The sequence below is a fragment of the Artibeus jamaicensis genome, unplaced genomic scaffold (genome assembly GCF_021234435.1).
Source record: "Artibeus jamaicensis isolate MK-2021 breed Jamaican fruit bat unplaced genomic scaffold, CSHL_Jam_final contig_233, whole genome shotgun sequence".
NCBI classification, from domain to species: Eukaryota; Metazoa; Chordata; class Mammalia; order Chiroptera; family Phyllostomidae; genus Artibeus; species Artibeus jamaicensis.
The window spans coordinates 48763324-48784006 of record NW_026521486.1 but is presented as its reverse complement, the minus strand read 5'-3'; the positions used below and the strand labels follow the sequence as shown (position 1 = coordinate 48784006).

At 44.9% G+C, this 20683-nt stretch overlaps 1 protein-coding gene across 5 annotated transcripts in view; it reads left to right on the top strand.

Annotated features, from left to right (window-relative positions):
* Positions 1-15123: 15123 nt before the first annotated feature.
* FMNL3 (formin like 3) overlaps positions 15124-20683 on the top strand; it is a 53848-nt gene continuing 48288 nt past the window's right edge. For all 5 annotated transcript variants that reach the window (XM_037136292.2, XM_037136271.2, XM_037136284.2 and 2 more), the window contains exon 1: positions 15124-15514. In XM_037136292.2, coding sequence (XP_036992187.2) covers positions 15389-15514 — 126 coding nt within the window. In that variant the 5' untranslated portion in view covers positions 15124-15388. The remainder of the gene's footprint in view (positions 15515-20683) is intronic.

Below are 20683 nucleotides of genomic sequence, written 5' to 3'. Positions count from 1 at the left end.
GTAATTCATTTAAGAACTTGAAATTACTTATATTTTTCTCCCTGGGGAAGATAATAAAAGAAAGGTTGAGGAACAGATTTATACAATGAAAAACCATACAGCAGAGGTAATGGATTTACATGTATTAACACAGACACAGCCTCTTTTTTAATCTTCACCCAAGGATATGTTTATTGATTTTTTTTGAGAGGAAGAGCGGAAGAGAGATAGAGACAGAGAAAAAAACATTAATCAGTGGCCTCTGGTATATGCCCCGACAGGGATCAAACCTACAATCTAAGTATGTGCCCTGACTGGGAATCAAATCAGCAACCTTTAATAAAAAAAGAAAGACATTTTTATTATTTTTTAAAATATTTATTTATTTATTTTTAGAAAGAGGGGAATGGAGGAGGAGAGGGAGAGAAACATCAATGTGTGGTTGTCTCTCCCACGGCCCACACCAGGGCCCGGGCCTGCAACCCAGGTGTGCACCTGGACTGGGAATTGAATCAGCAACCCTTTGGTTTGCGGGCTGACACTCAATCCATTGAGCCACACCAGCCAGGGCAATGTCATCAGTCCTGTATTTTTTTTTAAATACACTGAGGATATGTTTATTGACTTGAGAGAGAGAGAGAAAAACAAAAAGAGAAAAACATCAATGTGAGAAACATCATTCAGTTGCCTCCTGGCTCAACTGGGAATGACACCTGCAACCCACCAGGGGAATCAAACCCTCAACCTTTTGGTGTACAGGATGTCACTCCAAGCAACTGAACAACCTAGTCAGGGGACCACCTGGCCAGGACTGTTGGTTGATATTTTATGTGCCCTGGCTAGAGATCAAACCCACAACCTTGGTGTATCTATCAGGGCAACACTCTAATCAACTCGAAGTAATGGTAACTTTAAATTGCTGGTTGTAATTGGTTTTCTAGGCTTATTTGCATATTTTATTGTGATCATCTATATAAAGTAATCTCTTATTTTAGAATATCTTTAGTTTCATTTTATCACATCAAGTAGTCTTGAATTCTTTTCCCTTTACAAAGATTTCAGCATGAGGACAAATCAATTTTCTTCCTCCTCCTGAGTCTCAAGTAGGAAAGGCAATGTCATCAGTCCTGTATCAGGATTAGACATTTGGAGAATTCTAACCAGTTTAGGTGAAGGAAGGGAGTTCATGCTTGTTACTACTTTCTTTGGCTGTGCTGACTCAGCACTACCTGGCTCTCCACTCTCTGACTGTTCTGTCTCCACCTTTCCTCTGGATTCCTCCATATCTATCGATATCTCTTACTCCAGGTTAAAACACGGAGTTATTCTCCACTCTTCTCTCTTTTCTTTTTTTTAATTTATTTTATTTTTTCAAGATTTGTATTTATTTATTTTTAGAGGGGGAATGGGGAGAAGGGAGGGAGAAAGAGACAGAAACAGATGTGTGGTTGCTTCTCGTGCGCCCCCTACTGGGGAATCTGGCCTGCAACCCAGGAATGTGCCCTACACTGAGAATCCAACCGCGTTCCTTTGATTCACAGGCCAGCACTCAATAAACTGAGCTTGACCCACACCAGCCAGGGCTCTCTTTTCTTTTTTCAACATGTATTTGACAGTTCCCTAAGATTCTATGTTAAACATTAGATAGGCATTTGTGTAAAGAAGCATGGCCCCAGGTTTATGAACATTTCTCTCTAATGAGGAAGACAGACCTCAAGCAATCACATAAATGAATATATACAAAGTGAGCATATGGTTTGTTTTTCTTCCCAGTCCAAGTGTCTCTGCTTTACTTTTTTAAGTAACCTTATTTAAGTATAATTAATATATAATATCCCTGGCTGGTATAGCTCAGTGAACTGAGTGTAGGCCTGGGAACCAAAGCGTCACTGGTTCGGGTCCCAGTCAGGGCACATGCCTGGGTTGCAGGCCAGGTCCCCAGTAGGTGGTGCGAGAGGCAACCGCACATGGATGTTTCTGTCCCTCTCTTTCTCCCTCCCTTCTCCTCTCTCTAAAAATAAATAAATAAAATATTTTAAAAAACATATAATAAACTGCACATATATAAAATGTACAGTTTCACAAGTTTTGTCATAAAACTATCACTAAATTCAAGATAATGAATATATCATTAACCCCTCAAACTTCCTCATGCCCCCTTGTAATTTCTCTCATCCTCTCTTATCCCGAGGCAAACACAGACCTGATTGCCATCACCATAGATTAGTTTGAATTCTCTAGAATTTTATGAAGTGGAATTGTACAGTATTTACTCTTTTTTTACAAAAAAAATATTTATTTTCAAAGAGAGGGAAAGGGAGAGAGAAAGAGAGGGAGAGAAACATCGATGTGCAAGAGAAACATCAGTTGGTTGCCTCTCACATGCCCCCAACCAGGGACCTGGCCTGCAACCCAGCCATGTGCCCTAAGTGGGAATAGAACCGCAGACCTTTTGATTCACAGGTCCAGTGTTCCATCCACTGACGACACCGGCCTGGGCCGTGTGCACTCTTGTTCTTTGTGTTTGGCCTCTTTTACTCAGCACAGAATTGATATGTATTTATTGTTGTGGTATCATAGTTCATTCCTTTTTATTTCTGAGGAGTATCCCATAGTGTAGATTGCCAATATTTGTTTATTTATTAACCTGGTGGTGAACTTTGGGATTGTTTTCCATTTTTTTCTACTATAAACAAAGTACTAAGAACATTTATGCCCGTGTTTCCTTCGTGTGCCCGCATTTTCTTCGGGGTAAATATCTAAGCGTAGAATGACTGAATCATATGGTAGGTATATATTTAACTCTTAAAGAAATTGCCCAACTGTGTTCCAAAGTGGTTTACCACTCCCGCCGGTAGTATATGAGAGGTCCAGGTTCTCCACGTCCTCACCGACACCCAGACCAGACATTTTTCACTGTAGGTGTGTAGTGGTATCTCACTGTGGTCTTAATTTGCAATTCCCTAATGACTAATGACATTGAATGTCTCTTCATGTGTTTATTTATCATCTACATATCTTCTTCAGTAAACTCTCTGTTCACATATTTTGCCCATTTTTTATCTGGTTGCTTGGTTTCTTATTATTGAATTTTGAGAGTTGTATACATGTCTGGATACAGGTCCTTTGTCAGCCTCAGATGGGATGGCTCAGTGAATTGAGTGCTGGCCTACAAACCGAAAAGGTTGCTGGCTCGATTCCCAGTCAGGGCACATGTTTAGGTTGTGGGTCAGGTCCCTAGTTGGGGAATCAATGTACCTCTTGCACATCAGTGTTTCTCTTCCTCTCTTTCTCCCTCCCTTCCCTTCTCTCTGAAAATAAATAAATGAATAAATATTTTTAAAGTCCTTTATCAGATACATGATTTGCATGTTAAAATATATATGCAAATATTACATTACATATAAAATTTTCTCCTGGTTGGTGGCTTGTTTTTAGTTCTTTGAACAATGCTTCTCAAAGAGTATTAATTTTTAATTTTGGTGAAGTCCAATACACCAATTTTTTTAAAGGTCTGTGTTTTTAGAATCATAGCTAAGAAATTTTGTTTCACCCAGGTCATGGAAAAGGGCAAAGTGTATCCTGAAGGAGTAGACTAAAGGGACCAAGACCAAGGACTTTGTCCCTTGTCTTTTAGGCACCAGGGAGCTGGACAAGGGGGTTGGCACTGGACAGGGCACTGGACAAGGAAGAGACCCAGTTGCAGATGATAAGACACTGGGTCACTTTCAGACAAGTGGAGTGGCAAATATGGTTAATTAGCATTTGGCATACATTCCCATCCCCTTCCAGCATGCTTTGCTATATTGCAGAGGCTGGAAAGCTAAGGATTATTTTTCTCAGAATACCTCGCAGCCAGTCAGATGTGCTGGGGTGATATTTAAAAGGCAGAAGTGAGACAAAGACCATTATAGTGCTATTTTGGCTATTTCTCCTGGCAAACCATGTCATGGAGATGTGATGTATTTTTACAGCTGTGATCCAGTGATGTCTCTAGCTTTGCAAATATTGAGAGGTGGTTGCATCAGAGTGTAGCAGCAGCAATGTGCTGATTATAGTTTCCAGATCCCCAGATCAGAGTTGTAGCTATTTGTTCTTAAGCCCAGTCATCAGGGGAGACTTCCAGGTGCCCCACCTTCCTTGGCTGTGGCTGTGGTAGCAGCTTCCCCAGCACAGCACTCCTCCGGTGGGGGTTCTGGAGGTCATTCCCGGAGTTTCAGCCCAGAGTGGGCCCCTCTAGACTTTCCAACTGATTTTGTAAACCCCAATGTCCTCGTGGCCTTAAATTGCTTGGAGGGGGTTTTATTTCCTGCATTGAGTTCTGAGTGATAAGAGCAGTCAGAATGTATTTGGGAAGAATGATAAAGAATTTAAAAGGACTCCCAGGGTGTGGGAAGGAGGTAACAATGTATGAAGTCATTCATTTGCTTAATAGCACCAGACATTAAGTGGGTGCTCTTGCTAGACGCTAGGAATATCTACTTGCCCTGAAGGACCTTACACAGTCTGATGTTGTCACTGCATGATGATAGAGATATGTTAGGACTCGATGTGCTCACAGACAAGTTCTTAATCAGATTTAGAGAAGTCATGAAAGAGGTGACTTGTAAGTTTATGGTTTTATTCTTGTTGTTGTTTTTAAAGATTTTATTTATTTAATTTCAGAGAGGGGGGAAGGGAGGGAGAGAAACAGCAGTGTGTGGTTGCCTCTCACGTGGCCCCCACTTGGGGCCTGGCCTGCAACCCAGGAATGTGCCCTGACTGGGAATTGAACCTGCAACCCTTTGGTCTGCAGGCCACGCTCGGTCCACTGAGCTACACCAGCCAGGGCTCTTGTTTTTAATGGATGAGCAGAAAATAGTCAGCAAAGAGGAACAGTAAGAACATTCTAGCTGTAAAAGAGTAAATTATTAATAAAATCTTTGGAATACTTGTGTTCATAGTTCTCCCCTACACGTCCTCAGGAAAAAGAAGGGAAGGGGAGGTGTGTGTTTCTAAAGACCTTAGAGGAGAAGGCTAGAGATGACGCAGGAGCTTCCTTGGTGGGGCGGCAGAGGTGGAGGCGGGAGTTGTTGAGGACCTAACAACACGGTGTGACTGTATTTGGTGACAGGGCCTTTAAGGAGGTAATTATGGATAAAGGAAGTCGTGATGTGGGGCCATAATCAGATAGGACTGGTGTCCTTATAAAGAAGAGGAAGAGACACGAGCACCCTCTTGCTCTCTGAGCGTGCACAGAGGAAAGCCCCGTGAGGGCCCACCTATGAGCCTGGAAGAGAGGTCCCACCGGAAACCACCCCTGCTGGCACCCTGGTCACGGACTTCTCACTTCCAGGACTGTGAGAAAATAAATTTCTGGGGCTTACGACATTCAGCCTGAGGTGTTTTTTATGGCAGCTCCAGCAGACTACCGTAATCCTCCCTCAGCCTTCGGTTTCTTTGTTCCCCTTGCCCTGATTTGGCGCAGGCCCTTATCTTCTCCATTATCATCACTGCAGACCTCTCCGTATTCTCAAATGCTCCTTAAGGAATCTTCCAAAGAGCTTAGTTAAAAACTGTGTAGGTCACAGAACTATTTACAGCATAAAAGGCAAACTTCTCTGCTGAGCACGAGACTCTTCTTGAACTTGACTCACCCTGCCTTTCCAGTGTCATTCCCTGTCCTTCCACTACACATTCTGTACTTCGGCCTTTCTGAAATTCTCACCTTTGCTCATTCGGTGCTCTTTCCCTCATCTTCGTTTTGGCCAGTGCTGTTCCTCCTACCCACAATGCCTCTTCCCCTTCCTGACCACCCCTCCTTCCGTCACCTTCTCCTGTCACTGCCTCACTTTTTCCTCTTACACCCTGGCTCAGGTGTCGCACCTCATGAAGCCTTCCTTCCCAACCCCATCCTCAGTTCTCTCAGAAGCACTCTGTACATCCCTCTGTTACAACACTTACCGCACTGTTTTGTAAACAGTATTTTGAAAGTCTTTCCTTATAGACTGTGAGCACCCGAAAAAAAAGATGCCTATTCATCGTTGAATCTTCCTTTGCACTTGAAACAAAGGAGGTACTAGATACATATGTCTTAAACAAATACACAAACAAAAATCTCACAGTCCAGACAAGACATACACACACAAAACAATTAAACAAAAGGCAGTAGAAAAAACACAAGTTATGTTCCTGGGTATCCTCCATGGCACCTAGCACAGTGTCTTGCATGTAGAAGACTCTCAGTAACTGTTGTTGAATTAAGTCCTAAATGAAAAGCAGAGAAAATAAGAGTCATAATTATTTAAATCAGGGAGAACTCTGGGGTAGGGTACAAAGCTGATACCCACCAATATAACATCAACGATCCCATCTGGTGCCTTCAAATGCAGTTCACACTCCTTCTCCAAATCTGTCTTGCCTTGCTGGCTCCATACTACGAGCTCTTTTGAAGTCAGGGGGTCTCTTATTCATCTTTATATCTTGCATTCTTTATCTACTGCTATCTAGCCAGATGCTTTGCACAGGATAAGCATCCAATAAATGCTTGTTGCAAATTAGATTCTGTTAAAAACTAGATTATGCTGATCCTGGATAGGATTTGAATAGCTCTGTAGAAGAAAACAGAAAGCCAGATCAGAGACCCAGCAGGAGTGTAGTGTATTCATTTCCTAGTACTGCTCTAACATATTACCACAGACTTGGTGTTGTAAGGCAGCAGAGATTTATTATCTTACTGTTCTATAGGTTAGAAGTTGGAAAATAGGTCATACCAGGGCTGTGTTCCTTCTAGAAGCTCTGGGGGGGGGGGGATTTGTTTCCTTGTCTTTCCCAGTTTCTAGAGGGTGCCACATCCCCCGGCTTGTGGCCCCACATTATTCTGACCTCTGCATTTGTACACATCTCCTCTCGTTCTGACCCTTCTGGCTCCATCCTGCCAGAACCCTGGTGATGACATTGAGCCCACCCAGATCACCCAGGATGATCTCCCCATCTCAATATCCTCAGCTTAATTGCATCTGCAAAGTTCCTTTTGGTATGCAAAATAACACATTCTCAGGTTCTGGGGATTAGTTCAAGGGTACTTTGGAGAGCCATTCATTATTCTGTCTACCCCAAGGAGCAAAGCTGAAGACATAAGAATGCACAACAAATGTCTGGGGATGGACTTTTTCAGCTGAAGCAAAATGTTCCGGAAATATTGGAGCCAGGTAAAGTAGTGAAAGTCGATCAAAGGAGCACTGGTGTTTGGAGATGGCACAGACCATTGGACACCAGATTCAGTTTTGGCTTTATCCTGCATAAAGTAAGAAAGCTTTGAAGATGGGTGAGCAGGGAGTTAACAATGAAAGCAGTAGCAGACTCCAGAAGACCCAGGAGTATCTAAATCCGGTCGTCAGGCAAAATGAAAAACAGAAGGTTTGGGGCCGAGAGACTATACAGGGGTGAATGCACTGCTGTTTACTGTCTTGTCAAAGCTATTCTCTCTGCAAGGCGTTCCTTGAACACCCATAATAAATGACTGATGAATTATTTCCCCTCATGGGTTCTTCATTTTTTGCCTAGTAGAAGTGTTTAGTCATGATATACTATAACTCCTCTGTCCTAGAAGAGTCTGATACGGCAGTTGGGGAAGTGTGTATTTGGGTGGAGTGGTAAGAAAAGAAGGGTTATTGGCTGTTGTGGCTCAGTGAATTGAGTGCTGGCTCACAAACCAAAGTGTCGATTGGGTTTGATTCCCAGTCAGGGCACATGCCTGGGTTGCAGGCCAGGTCAGGACTCTAGTAAGGGGCATGCGAGAAGCAACCATGCAAAGATGTTTCTCTCCCTCTCTTCCTTTCCGTCTAAAATAAATAAATAAAATCTTTAAAAAAATAGTGAACAACAAAAAAGAAAAAAAGGGGTTGAAAAGTGAGTTGATTGGTTTGTCCAAATGATTAGAAGAGGCTGGGCTTCTGGAGAGAGAGTTTTAAATGGTCTTGAAAGACAAGAGCTCCACTTTTTGGTTGTAAACAATAGAAATTCAACTCAGACTGACCTACAAAAAAGCAGGATTTACCAGCTTTAAAAAGCATCACTTATGGCCTCGGTCAGTGTGACTCAGTTGGTTGGAGCGTCGTCCTGTGCACCAAAATGCTGAGGGTTTGATTCCTCGTCAGGACACATGCCTGGGATGTGAGTTTGCTCCCCAGTTGGGATGTGTACGGAAAATGACTGGTATGTGTTTCTCTCTCACATCGATGTGTTTCTCTTATTTTTCTCCCCCTTTCTCTTTCTCTGAAATCAATAAACTTTTTTTTTCAAAAAGCATCAATAATGCTGATGATTTCCAAACTGATATCGCCAGCCTAGATTCCTTGGGCCTGGAATATATCCAAGAGGCTATCTTTACTTGGATGTCCAACCAGCAAATCAAACCCAACATAGCCAAAACCCTGTTCCTGATCTCTTTCCATCACTCCCTCACCAAATCTATTCTTACCAAAGGATTTGGTTGCCCAGGCCAAATCCTTTCAGGTTTTCTTTCATTCACCCTCCGCATTCAAACTGTGAAGCAATTCTATTGGCTGTACTTTCAAAGCCATCAGGACTGTTTCAGGGCTGCTGCCCAGGATGGGCTATAGGAAGATACTGAACACCTCCTCCCATGAGCACATCGAATTTACACCCACAGACAGAGCGATCCCCTTGATGAATTGGGGGCTGACTGAATAGCTTCTGTACAACAAATGAGAGACCACATAGAAACGGCAGGAGAGTCAGAGACACAGCGCTGTGGGCGCTCCTACCCGATGTAGTCAGGGATCACTGGAGGGCCTGTGCAGGCTTGCCCTCCCTGAGGCACAGGTAAACAACAGTGGTTTAAGGGACACCCAGGCTATATGGGAAGGCAATTCATTTACTAAGCCTAGAGCATCTGCCAAGGAGGATGAGAGCTGTGGGAACGCTCTCCCAGCTGGAATGCACTGAGCACCACGTGTGACACCTCCCTGACCCCTTGATTTCAATGGCAGGAGCTTGATCCAGGCACTTTAACTGCAGGCCAAAGTCCCTCGAACCCCAGGCCCACAGCAGCTCTGCTGCTTGTCCCTTGGCCTCCCTGAGTCCCCTGCCTGTTCCATTCACAACTCTGGCCGATGCGCTTGTCCCTGGATCTGCCTGTGGCCTGCTCTAGCTCCAGCTTCCAGCCAGCCTGCCAACGTGGTGCAGGTGTGACTTGCCTTTAGGACTCCCCTTGGCTCTCATCCATCCTAGCTACAGCTCCTGCCTGGGTATGGCTGGTCCCTGAGACTTCCTGCAGCCCCGGAGCCTTACTCCAGGGAATCCCTGAAGCTCACAACTGTTCCAGCCTCAGTTTGAGGCCCAGTGTGGCTTGTGCCTGGGGCTACTCAGGGCCTAAGCCTGCTGCATCTATCTACAAGTCGAACCAGCCTTCCAAAGCAGTCCTGGCGCAGCTTGCCCCCTGGGATTTCCCTTGTCCTGTGCCCACTCTAGCTTCAGCTCCAGGCTGGGGGCAGCTTGCCCCCAGAACTACCCAAGGCCTGAGCCCACTCCAGCCAGCCTGCAAAAGATACCTAGCACGTGCAGTCTACAAAGGGGAAGGTCCTACGCAAGGCAACTTCAGGACCGAGAGACTGCTGTTTTGCCTAATTCTTAGGCACAAACACAGTGAGACAGCCAAAATGTGGAGACAGAGAAAAATGTTCCAAACAAAACACCAGGACAAAACTCCCAAAAAAGAACTAAAGGAAACAGAGGCATGTACTCTAACAGATAAAGGGTTAGAGACACTGGCCCTGGCTGGTGCAGCTCAGTGGGTTGGGTTCAGGTCTGCAAACCAAAGGATCGCAGTTCGATTCCCAGTCAGGGCACATGCCTGGGTTTCAGGCCAGTTCCCAGCAGGGGACACAGGAGAGGCAACCATACATTAATATTTCTCTCCCTCTCTCCTTCCCTTCCCTCTAAAGATAAATACATAAAATCTTTAAAAAAAAGAGTTAGAGACACTGGTGGTTATAAGGTTGTTCAATGAGTGTAGGGGAAGAACAGTAGATGAGCTCAGTGAGTACAACAATGAGAACGACTAAAAACAGAACCCATCAAAACCAAAGAAAACTAACTGAACAAAAAAAATTGCACTAGAAAGAATCAACATCAGATTGGTTGATGCAGAAGGAGTCGGCAAGCTAGAAGACAAGGAAGTGGAAGTCGCCCAAACAGAATAGCAAAAAGAAAAACAGAATTTTAAAAAATGAAGATAGTTTAAGGGACCTCTGGGCAGCATCAAGTGTAACAATATTCAAATCATAGGGGTCCCAGAAAGCAAAGAGAGAGAAAGGAACAGAAAACCTATATAAAGAAATAAGCGCCCTGGCTGGTGTAGCTCAGTGGATTGGCCACAGGCCTGCGAACCAGAGGATCGTGGTTTGATTCCCAGTCAGGGCATATTCCTGGGTTGCAGACCGGTTCCCTGCAGGCCAGTTCCCAGCAGGGGATTCATGAAAGGCACCCATACATTGATGTTTCTCTCCCTCTCTCCATCCCCTCTAAAGATAAATAAATAAATAAAATCTTTAAAAAAAAGAAAATGGCAAAAAAAAAAAGAAAGAAAGAATGACTGAAAAATTCCCGAAACTGGTGAAGCAAGCAGATATCCAGGTGCAGGAAGCACAGAAATTCCCAAATAAGGTGAAACCAAAGAGGCCCACACGAAGACACATCCTCACTGAAATGCCAAAAGTTAAATCAACAAGGGTTTTTTTAAACTTAATTTGGAAACAAACAAAATGAATAAACGTATCTTTCAGCTACAGTACTTTCACTATCGTCAGCCTGAAGATAGTAGGACCAAGAGAAGTGAAAAGAAAATTTAAATTGGACTTAATTGGCTAGTTGGTTTACCATTAATAGTGATGTGGGCGTAGTAACTTTGAAACAAATTTATGTGTATTGTAGAATTGAGCAAAGGAGTAAATACATTGATCTTTTTGGGAGCTAGGCTTCTCGTGGTGAGAGAAAGGAGCTACAAACACAGAGTGGTGAAAGGCAAGAATTACATAAAGTGGCTATTTTCTCCAGTCTCTTCACTGCAAGAACACGAGCAATGATGCCTCAGTGGCAATGAACACAGCTAGTTCCAGATCTTGAATTCTATTATTGCTCCCCACTAAAAAGAACCAGGGATCCTTAGTAAAGTGGGGGACACCAGGGCTGGGGCTGGAAGAGTAAGCTTAGATCACACTGTGCCAGAAGTTAAGACGTGCTCAAAGAATGACAGGCACAGAAGCCAGCTTGAAGGTGCTCTTAGTGGCCAAACCTGGGACGAGCTGAGCATCAAAACAGGTAATGATAGAAATGGATTATAACCCATTGAATAAAATCAGAATCATGGATCTATTTTGACAGAAGTAAATAAACAAGGGAGAAGGGAAGACCCTTATGGTAAAATGTTAACTAATAAATGCATAAGGAATGATAAGAGTTTTAAATCCACTATTTGACAATCATAATAATTTGATTCTGGCAAAATTCATCAATGTACTGTAAGGAATAGGATATTCATATAGCTTCAGATAATTTCCCCACAGGTCAGTTATTAATTACAAAGGGGGAAATAGTAACCAAGCAGGGAAATTTGGAGGACTTGTCTAGGACTTGGCGATCAAAGTTAACATCATCACTATGGGAACAAACCACAATCACCTGCCACCTGATAGGATCAATGAGAAGAGTATTATGTCACTTCTAGGGGATTCCTGCCACAAATGCACAACCTGAATCTAATGAACTATCAGACAAATCCAAATTGAGGGACAGTCTACAAAGTAATTGGTCTATCTCTTCAAAATGTCAGAGCTGAGAAGAACAAAGAAAGAAGGATTAAGACTGATCCAGACACAAGAAGGCTGATGAGATGACCAATGAAATGTAACAGGTGACCCTGGATTGGATCTTGATCCTGAAAATTCTTCCCACAGAGGACAAGCAGGACAATGGGTGAAATCTGAATAAAACCTGTAAGTTGAAAAACAGCGTTTTATCCATGTTAATTTTCTGATTTTTGACTCATTTATATTGTGGTTATATAAGAGAATGTTCTTGATTTTAAGAAATACACAAGAAAGTATTTAGAGGTTAAAAAATCTGAGCATTTCTCTCTGCCTGTACAGCTACTATCCTGCTCCAAATCATCATCATCTTTCACCTGTGTTATTTTTATTTTTAAAAATATTTTATTTATTTATTTTTAGAGAGAGGGGAAAGGAGAAAGAAAGAGGGAGAGAAACATCAAGGTGTGGTTACCTCTTGTGCAACCTCTACTGGGGACCTGGCTCGCAACCCAGGTTTGTGCCCTAACTGGGAATCGAACCTGCAGCCCTCTGGTTCACAGGCTGGCCTGGCACTCAACCAACTGAGCCACACCAGCCAGGGCTTTGCCTGTATTATTTTAATAGCCTCCTAACTGGTCTCCCTGCCCATGTCTCTATTCAGTGTATTTTTAATGCAAGAGCCAGAATGACTGTTTAAAACATGAATTAGATCATGTCACTTCTCTGCTCAAAATCCTCCAATGGCTACCTAATCAACTTAGAGAAAAGCCAAAGCCCTTACAATATCCTACAATGCCCTGCACAACACGGATTCTGGTTGCCTGTCTGATCTCATCTGTGATTACTCTTCCCCTTGCTCTTTACATCCCCGCCACAGTGGCCTCCTTACTGTTCCTCTTAACACATCAGGCATAGTATACACTTGCCATTCCCTCTTTCTGGATCTTTATTCCCCAAGTGTCTACCTGGTTTACTCCTTCACTTTCAGTTTTTTTAATTTAAGTGTTATCTTATCACTAGGCCTTCTTTGATTGTTCTATTTATTTTTTAATTTTTATTTTATTGATTATGCCATTACAGTTGTTCTATTCCCCCCTTATTCCCCTCCACCCTGCACACCCCTCCCCCACCATCCCCCCTTTTGTTTATGACCACGTGTCTCAAGTTCTTTAGATTCTATATTTCCTATACTATTCTTGCCCTCCCCCATCTATTTTCTACTTACCATCTATACTACTTATTCTCTGTATCTTCTCCCCCCTTCTCCTCCTCCCACTCCCCTGTTGCTAACCCTCCATATGATCTCCATTTCTGTGGCTCCCCTCCTGATCTAGCTGTCCTTTTAGTTTGCTTTTGTTTTAGATGTGGTTGTTAATAACTGTGAGTTTGCTGTCCTTTCACTGTTCATATTTTTTATCTTCTTTTTCTTAGATAAGTCCCTTTAACATTTCATATAATAAGGGCTTGGTGATGATGAACTTCTTGAATTTGATCTTATCTGAGAGGCACTTTATCTGTCCTTCCATTCTAAATGAAAGTTTTGCTGGATAGAGTACAATCCAGCAACCTGAGTGGCCCTACCCTGGTGAACACCTAAGACTTCGCTCCTCACCCAGTGGCGGGAAGCAGGAGAGGGGGACGCCATTTCCTGCTCTGACCCGGCCCCCACATATAGCGTCACAACCCAGTGACCCCGCCCTGGTGGCCTCACCCCACACCTAAGCCTCCGCTCCTCATACTTAACGGGCGCAAATAGACCAAAAATGGCTCAGGAAGATCTCAAAGCCCCAGAGCCCATAACTCTAAGTGACGAAGAAATAGCAAAACTTTCAGATGCACAGTTAAAAACACTGGTGATCAGGATGCTCACAGAACTGGTTGATTTTAGTCACAAATTAGAGGGACATATGAAGGTGAAACTAATTGAAATGAAGGGAATTGCACAGGAAACCAATAGTGATTATTCTATTTAAAATTTCAACCTTCTACTACCTCTATCCCCCTTCAGTTTTATTTTTACTAACACCAATCACTAACATTTGTACATTTTACTTATTCATTGTCCACCTCTCCTCCTATGCAGAATGTAAATTCCAAGAGGCAAGATATGCACCTTTTTTATTCACAGATGTATCTTCAATGCCTACAACAGTATTTGACATATAATTAGTTTTTCAGTACATATTTGTTGAGTAAATGAATGAAAAGATGGTGAAAGTTTTCATACTTGAAAATTTTAGGCATGATAGGATTTAGATTATCAGCATGTTACTAGAACTCTGTCTTTATCTCTTAGCTGGTTTGCTTTCCCCCTGTATTAGCTTCATTCTTAAGCAGGCTCGAGGTGTGATGGGTGATGGCACGATGGCCACCAGCAGCTCCAGCTTTACATTCTAACAATTCAGCAGCCTTAATGGAAAGAGAGCACCTCTTTCCTGATTGCTCTAGTGAAGGCCTTAGAAATGAGTCGTATGCTGGGCTTGGGTCAAGTTTTGATCCCTGAAACAACCTCTGAAGGCAGAGGATGAAAATCCTGTGATTGGCCAGGCCTGGGTAAAGTCCAGCTCTACCTGGAGTGAGAACATAGTAGAGATAGTTCCCTAAAAGGAAATGGAGCGCTATCACCTGAGGAAGAGGGATGGCAGCTAGGCTGGCAGGAACAACAGATGTCCGTCACATCATCAGGGATGACCCACCAGCAGATCTATCCCAGAAGAGCATTCTTCTCTTGCCCCTCCACTTTCACATCTAGCCAGATCAACCTCCGAACTTTGGTAAGGTTCTCTCCTAAATGCTTTAACACCTGTTTCTGTCAGTTAAAGTCTTCCTCATCCTGCAATGCCAGCTTCAAATAAGATCTCCCTTATGATGATTCCATACAGATGTAGTCTCTTTCCCTCTTCTAAGAATCCTGGTTATTTCTACTTCTTTTGCAGTTATCTTTTCACAACTTGCCCTATATTTTACTTATTTGTATACATTGTGAGCTCCTTGTGGAAACGGACCAGGTCCCGTTTCCCACTGTCCAAACGTGCACTTCACACCCTCTGCAACCGCATTGATTAGATGCGCACCGGGGCCGCCAGGGCGCGCTAGGCGCCAGGCGCGACGCTGTAGGGGCGGGAGGCACTGAGATTGGCAGGTGCGACTGTCAATCACGCTCAGGCGGGATTAGGGCGGGAGGAGGGGCCTGCATGAATGGGGCGCGCGGCGAGCGGGCTGCAGTCGGCGCTCGCGGGGGAAGCCGGAGTTCTGGCCTGGAGTGGGTGGGAGGAAGCGGAGTGGGGGGGGTGGGGGGCGGGGGAGGAAGGGAAAGAGCGCGGGGGGCGGGGAGGGGCAGCGCCGGGGTGGTGCGCGGAGAGGCGAGGCGCGGGTGTGAGTGAGATCCTTGGCCGCTGTGCCGGTCGTTCCTGTGCCGCTGTCTGCTGCGCCGCCTCCGCCCTCCTGGTCGCCTGCGGAACCCCGAGGAGCCCCCGACCGGGCCGACGAATCAGAACTGGGGAATCGGCGCTGAGAGAGGAGCCGGGTCCAAGCGGCCGAGCCCAAGGCCCCCGGGGGTGGAGGTGGGGGGCTGAGGCCCCCAAGGGGGCCCCGCCGCGATGGGCAACCTGGAGAGCGCCGAGGGGGGTCCGGGCGAACCGCCCTCTGTCTCGCTGCTGCCGCCGCCCGGGAAGATGCCGATGCCTGAGCCCTGTGAGCTGGAAGAGAGATTCGCCCTGGTGCTGGTGAGAGCCGAGCCCAGTCCCTTCCCCCTTCTACCGCCTCCCACCTAGGTCCCAGAGCCCGGGGTGGGATTTGGCCGGCGTTCCCCCTCCGGCCCACCCCTGGTGTGGGTGGGCTTCCTACAGACCCCGGCCTCCGGTGCCTCTCCGGCAACCTCTGAGTAGCCTCTGGCCGGCCCCGACAGGCCCGTCGGGGACCTCCCGATTGACGCTTCAACCGCTGGACACTTAGGAGGAGGGATCGCCACTTGGGACCGTCCTAGGACCCAGACTTCTTTCTTATCCCCACCCTTCTGCTGCCCTTCTCACTTCTCCCCACTTCCCGGACAGTTTCCCCAGATCCCTAGAATTCTCATTCCTAAGCCTCTGGCTGGTGCGGGGAAATTCAGAAGCTTGGGGCCGTCCCACTCTTCAGCCTAAGTCAGGGCTCTCTGACTGGGGAGACCGCCTCTCGTGTTAACATGGACGTTTTCCAGGGAGTGGGTCCCACTCCCAGCCCGGACCAGATGTTTGGGGGAGGTTAGGGAGAATGGGGAGGGGGCTGGCAGCTCTTGAAGGAGGTGGAATAAAGAGTGATGCCATTCTACTTATTTTCAGAATGGCCTGCAGGCATCCTGCAAAGTTGTAGTGGATTTGCCTAAAAGGGCTGAACATGTGGATAAGCCATTTCACTAGTGTACTTTTCCAATTGAAACAATGTACAAACCATCCCGCTCCACCTTTTTATTATGTTAAGCTCTAGTGTGGCTGATTTGCTTTTTTTTTTTTTTTTGCCTATGTTTCTTTTTAGTCTTTCTGTAGGTTTCCAAGTGATCAATACAGATGAGTTTTTAGAGCTGACTTTAGGCGAATACTATAGGATTCTTATATAGTATGGGAATTGGACATTGATGCTGGTGGTTCTGTGGATTGAGAGGATCTGAGCTGGTATCACTGGGATGGAGCCAGAAATCTGTTGGAGCTAAAAATGAAGTTTTGGAGAGAGAAAGTAAACTAGGTGATGGAACATCTGCTAACAGAGGTATAAGACTTGGGGAAAAAGTTCTCAGTTCCTCAAAGAACTAAGAGGCAGTGTTAATGCTGCTGTTATTGTTGGTATGGCCTGAAGCGCTGACTTTGCCTTTGCCCATGAGGAGAGGGATAAGTTGTGGACTTAGCAGCTGTATTGGATTTCATCTGCCTTGGAATAGGGAGATTAGATCTGTTGGCATCACTGGAGCTGTCTGAGGATCCTGGTCTCTCTGATGGTGGAGAGCCCAACATCGGCTTGCTGGCACCACAGCCAGATCAGAGAGCGTCCATGGGGAAGCAGTATTATTGGCACCTCTCTGAACCTATCTGCCCACCAGCTTTGCAAAGGGCCAAAAGGATCTGGATCACACATCCTGTGGCTCTCTGCATTTCCCCTAGCCTCCTCGGGGATGGGTGAGTCAGTGATTACTAATGTTCTGTGGCCATCTCAGAGGCTGAGGAGGAGAGCCTGGGACTTGGTGCCCAAGAGAACAAGAGCTCAACTGTTGGGGAAAAGAGTGGGAGGGAATCTGCACTATAGTGGGGGTGTGAAAACCCCCAGTGAGCTGGCATGAGGTAGCCTCAGGAATTGGAGAGAAAGGAGAAAGAGGTGGTCTGGGTGGAGGGCTGCCTTAGGTAGGGGCTGCCTTAGGTAGGGGCTGCCTTAGGTAGGGGCTGCCTTAGGTAGGGGCTGCCTTAGGTAGGGGCTGCCAGGCTATTTGTTGTAAGAGTCAGAACCAGAGTCAATCATGTCCTCATTGGAGCATGGTTGATAAATTTATTTAGTTGGCAAATTGATGGCTTAGTATCTACAAAATGCACATGATGTCCTGGTTACTAGCCAGAGCACCCAGGGAGCCCAGGTTAAGCAGAGGACTGGACCACCCACTCACAAGTCTTCCTTTCTGTATAAAGTTTAGATGTGTTTCCTTGTGGCTTTTATTTTGGTCTTGTTTCTGTGTGCCTGAGCTGCTGCTGATGGGGGGTTGGAACAGGGCAGGCCAGGGCTAGTTAGCTGCCTTAAGAGAGAAGCGGATTTTACCTCACCTTTTCAACACAGGGAAATCATGCTCTCTTGCTAGCTTGAGTTCTGCAGGGGCTCTTGAAGATCTCTTTTCCTCTGCCACTGAAACATGCCCTATACAATACCTTCAGGAACAATACTGGCTGTTGGAGGTTTGACCCTGGAATAGGCACAGGTGTGTTTCTTGAATAGTCAGGAGAAACAAAGTATAGTAGAAAAAGTCTTAGCAGTTGTCTTAATCCGCCTGAGCCCCATCTATAATTTTACAATTTATTTGCAAATTGGAGCTGATAACGCCCATCCTGATGGGACTGTAAGAAATAGGTGAGCCTTATAGGTACCCAGGAGGTACTCAATATAGCTTAGCTGTTTTTCTTGATTGTGTGAAAGTGTCAGACAGGCTGCTCCTTTTTTGCCCTTTCCTTTCTTAGGTTGTCAGTTTCACTGTGATTGATTTTCTTTCAGGAAAAACCAGTATTTGAGGGGTTGTTGAGTGACGTACTGGTGTCCTGGTTAAGCATCTGGACTTGCACATCAAAGTGGGCCCAAGTGCTGGCTCTCCAGTCTTGAGTTAAAAAAGCCTTTGACCTTAAGCAAGTGACTTAATCCCTTTTAGTCTCAGCTTCCCCTTATAAATAGAGATAGTATTGCCACATGAGACTGTGGTGTGGATTTAATGAAACTGAAGGTCAAGTGCTTAGCAGAGTCTGCATCTACTATATGCTCAGTAAATAGTAGCTTTTAAATATGTAGCTCTTAGCAGTGACTCAGATCTGAGACCACTTGTATTTCCCAAAATGGGATTTAAGTTTAGAAATCTGATGAAGCCAGTCTTACAGGATAAGTCTGCTAGTATCAGAAGGAGGGCTGCCCCAGGCCCAGTGTATCTATGGAACCCCCCCCCCCCAAAAGCACCCTGGTTGGGGAAGTTGTATCACTGCTGAGTCAAGACCACGGGCGTGTTCCCATCTTTCTGATGCAGACACATGATCTGACCCACGGCCTGCCTGCAGGCTGAGGTTGGAGAGCTCTGGGGTCTGGGGCCCTGAGGTGATTGTTCCGGACGTTGATCCCAAGAGCCCTAGTCCAGTGCCCTAATCCAGGGCTTCCCTGATGACATGCTAAGTTACTGATCCCTTCATCCCTAGGGATAGCCGAGGTCCCTGATTGGTTCCCTCTGGCTTCTATCATATCCCATATACTGTACAATAGTATTTTCTGGGTGTGCCCTGGTATGAAAATGAAGTTTTGGAGAGAAGAAGTGAACTGGGTGGTGGAATATCTGCTAACAGAGGTTTAAGACTTGGGGAAATAGTTCCCAGTTCCTCAAAGAACTCAGAGGCAGTGTTAATGCTGCTGTTACTGTTAGCAAAGCCACTGTGGCAGTGTGTCCTTGGGATTCTTGCTCACTCACCCTGTCTGAGCAGCAGCTTCCATTCTGTTAAGCATTGTGAAGTTTAGGGATGGGAAGTTTTAGGAGCTCCCCTTTACTGATACTAGGATGTGAGCTGATCTCCAGTCTGATAAAGCCCCAGTCTGTATTGTGGCCCCAGCTAGATTACAGTCCACCCTCAGTTACTCAGAAGCCAGCATTCTGGCCAGTACCAGTCTTCCATAGAGAGGGGAGGCAGAGGGCTGGAGGGCTCTGAAAGGGTAACTGTCTGCCTTTGCTGTGTTGCACCCCGCTTTTTTCTTTGCTGACTTGTTATAGGCTTGAAACCAAGTCTCAGGGTGCTGACGCCAGAAAAAGGCCTGGATGTCCCCCAGAAGGAGGCTCTCAGGGCATGAGGGTGGGGATGCATGACAGGCTGTCCCTGCGGTGGGTCCTTTGCTCCCATTTCCCTGCTGATGACTGATGACTGATGACTTGGGGTTTTGCTGTAAGTGTGGCACTGCTGTGGGAGCTAAACTGGCCCGGGTGCTGGTTGTCTAAGAGGCTTTGACGGGCCTCTTTTGACACAGAAAGGGGCTGGGAAAAAGCTGGACTAAATATCAAGTTCCAAATCGCCATGGTGGAAATTTTTCTCCCAGCCCTGGGGATTTTGATGAATTAGTTAGGCTGGAATAGGATTTGTGGGAAGGAAAGGGCCCTGGGCGGCAGCTGGTCAGAGACCCCTCTTGTGCAGAGGCCCCAGTGAGAAGACCCCAGGCCACAGGGAGGACCTTCATTCCCTTGCCGTTCCCATGTGACCCTGCCGTAGACTTGGGGGCGGTGTTACTTATGAATGTGTGGGGTGGCCTGGAGGGAAGGACTCCGAATCATTTGGGAATGTTTCCAATACTCAGAAGGAGATTCAGGTGTTTTTGTTGATTTCTCTTTTTCTTTTAAAGTAATACACATTCTCTAAAAAAAAGTATGGGTGATTAGAATATTGAAGAAAAACAAAACATCCATTATTTTTTTAGTTCCTTTACAAATATGTTTAAAAACATTTAATTTTTTTCTCTTCATAGGTGATACATATGTATATGCTCACTTTGGGATACTTTTGTTATTTTATAAGTTTTCCCAGGCTATTCATTGTAAACATTTTTAAAATGTGGGTACAATGGTAAATGAATGGACTATTGTGTACTTAGCAATCCCCGTATTGTTGGTTGTTTAGGTCCTTCTGTTTGCTATCCTAAACAGTGCTGTAATGAACATCTTGGTGTACAAAGCCTTTTCAGTATTTAGAGTTTTCCTTAGGATAGAAACCCAAAATTGAACATGCCAGGTTGCAGAATATGTCTTTAAGTTTCTAAATACACATTTCCAAATGGTTTTCTAAAAAAGGAGTGGTGTATGCGTGTTCTCAGAGTGGAAGGTTGAGAATAGCTTCTTTTCTCCTGATTATGAAAATAATACATGTTTATTAAGCAAATTTGGAAGTTAAAAATATAAAAAAATACAAAGTATATAGAAGAGTGTAATGAAGAGAATTAAAATCACCTGTGATCTTACTATCTACTATTAGCATTTAGGATAATACTGTGCATATTGTTTTAGACACTGATTTTTTATTTTACTATTTTAAGCATTTTCTCATTTAAAAAATATTCTTCAGTATCATAATTTCATGATACTATTTTGTGCATGCATGATACTATTCTCATTTTGTGCATAGTATCTATTTCTCCCTCTCTTTTGCTACTGT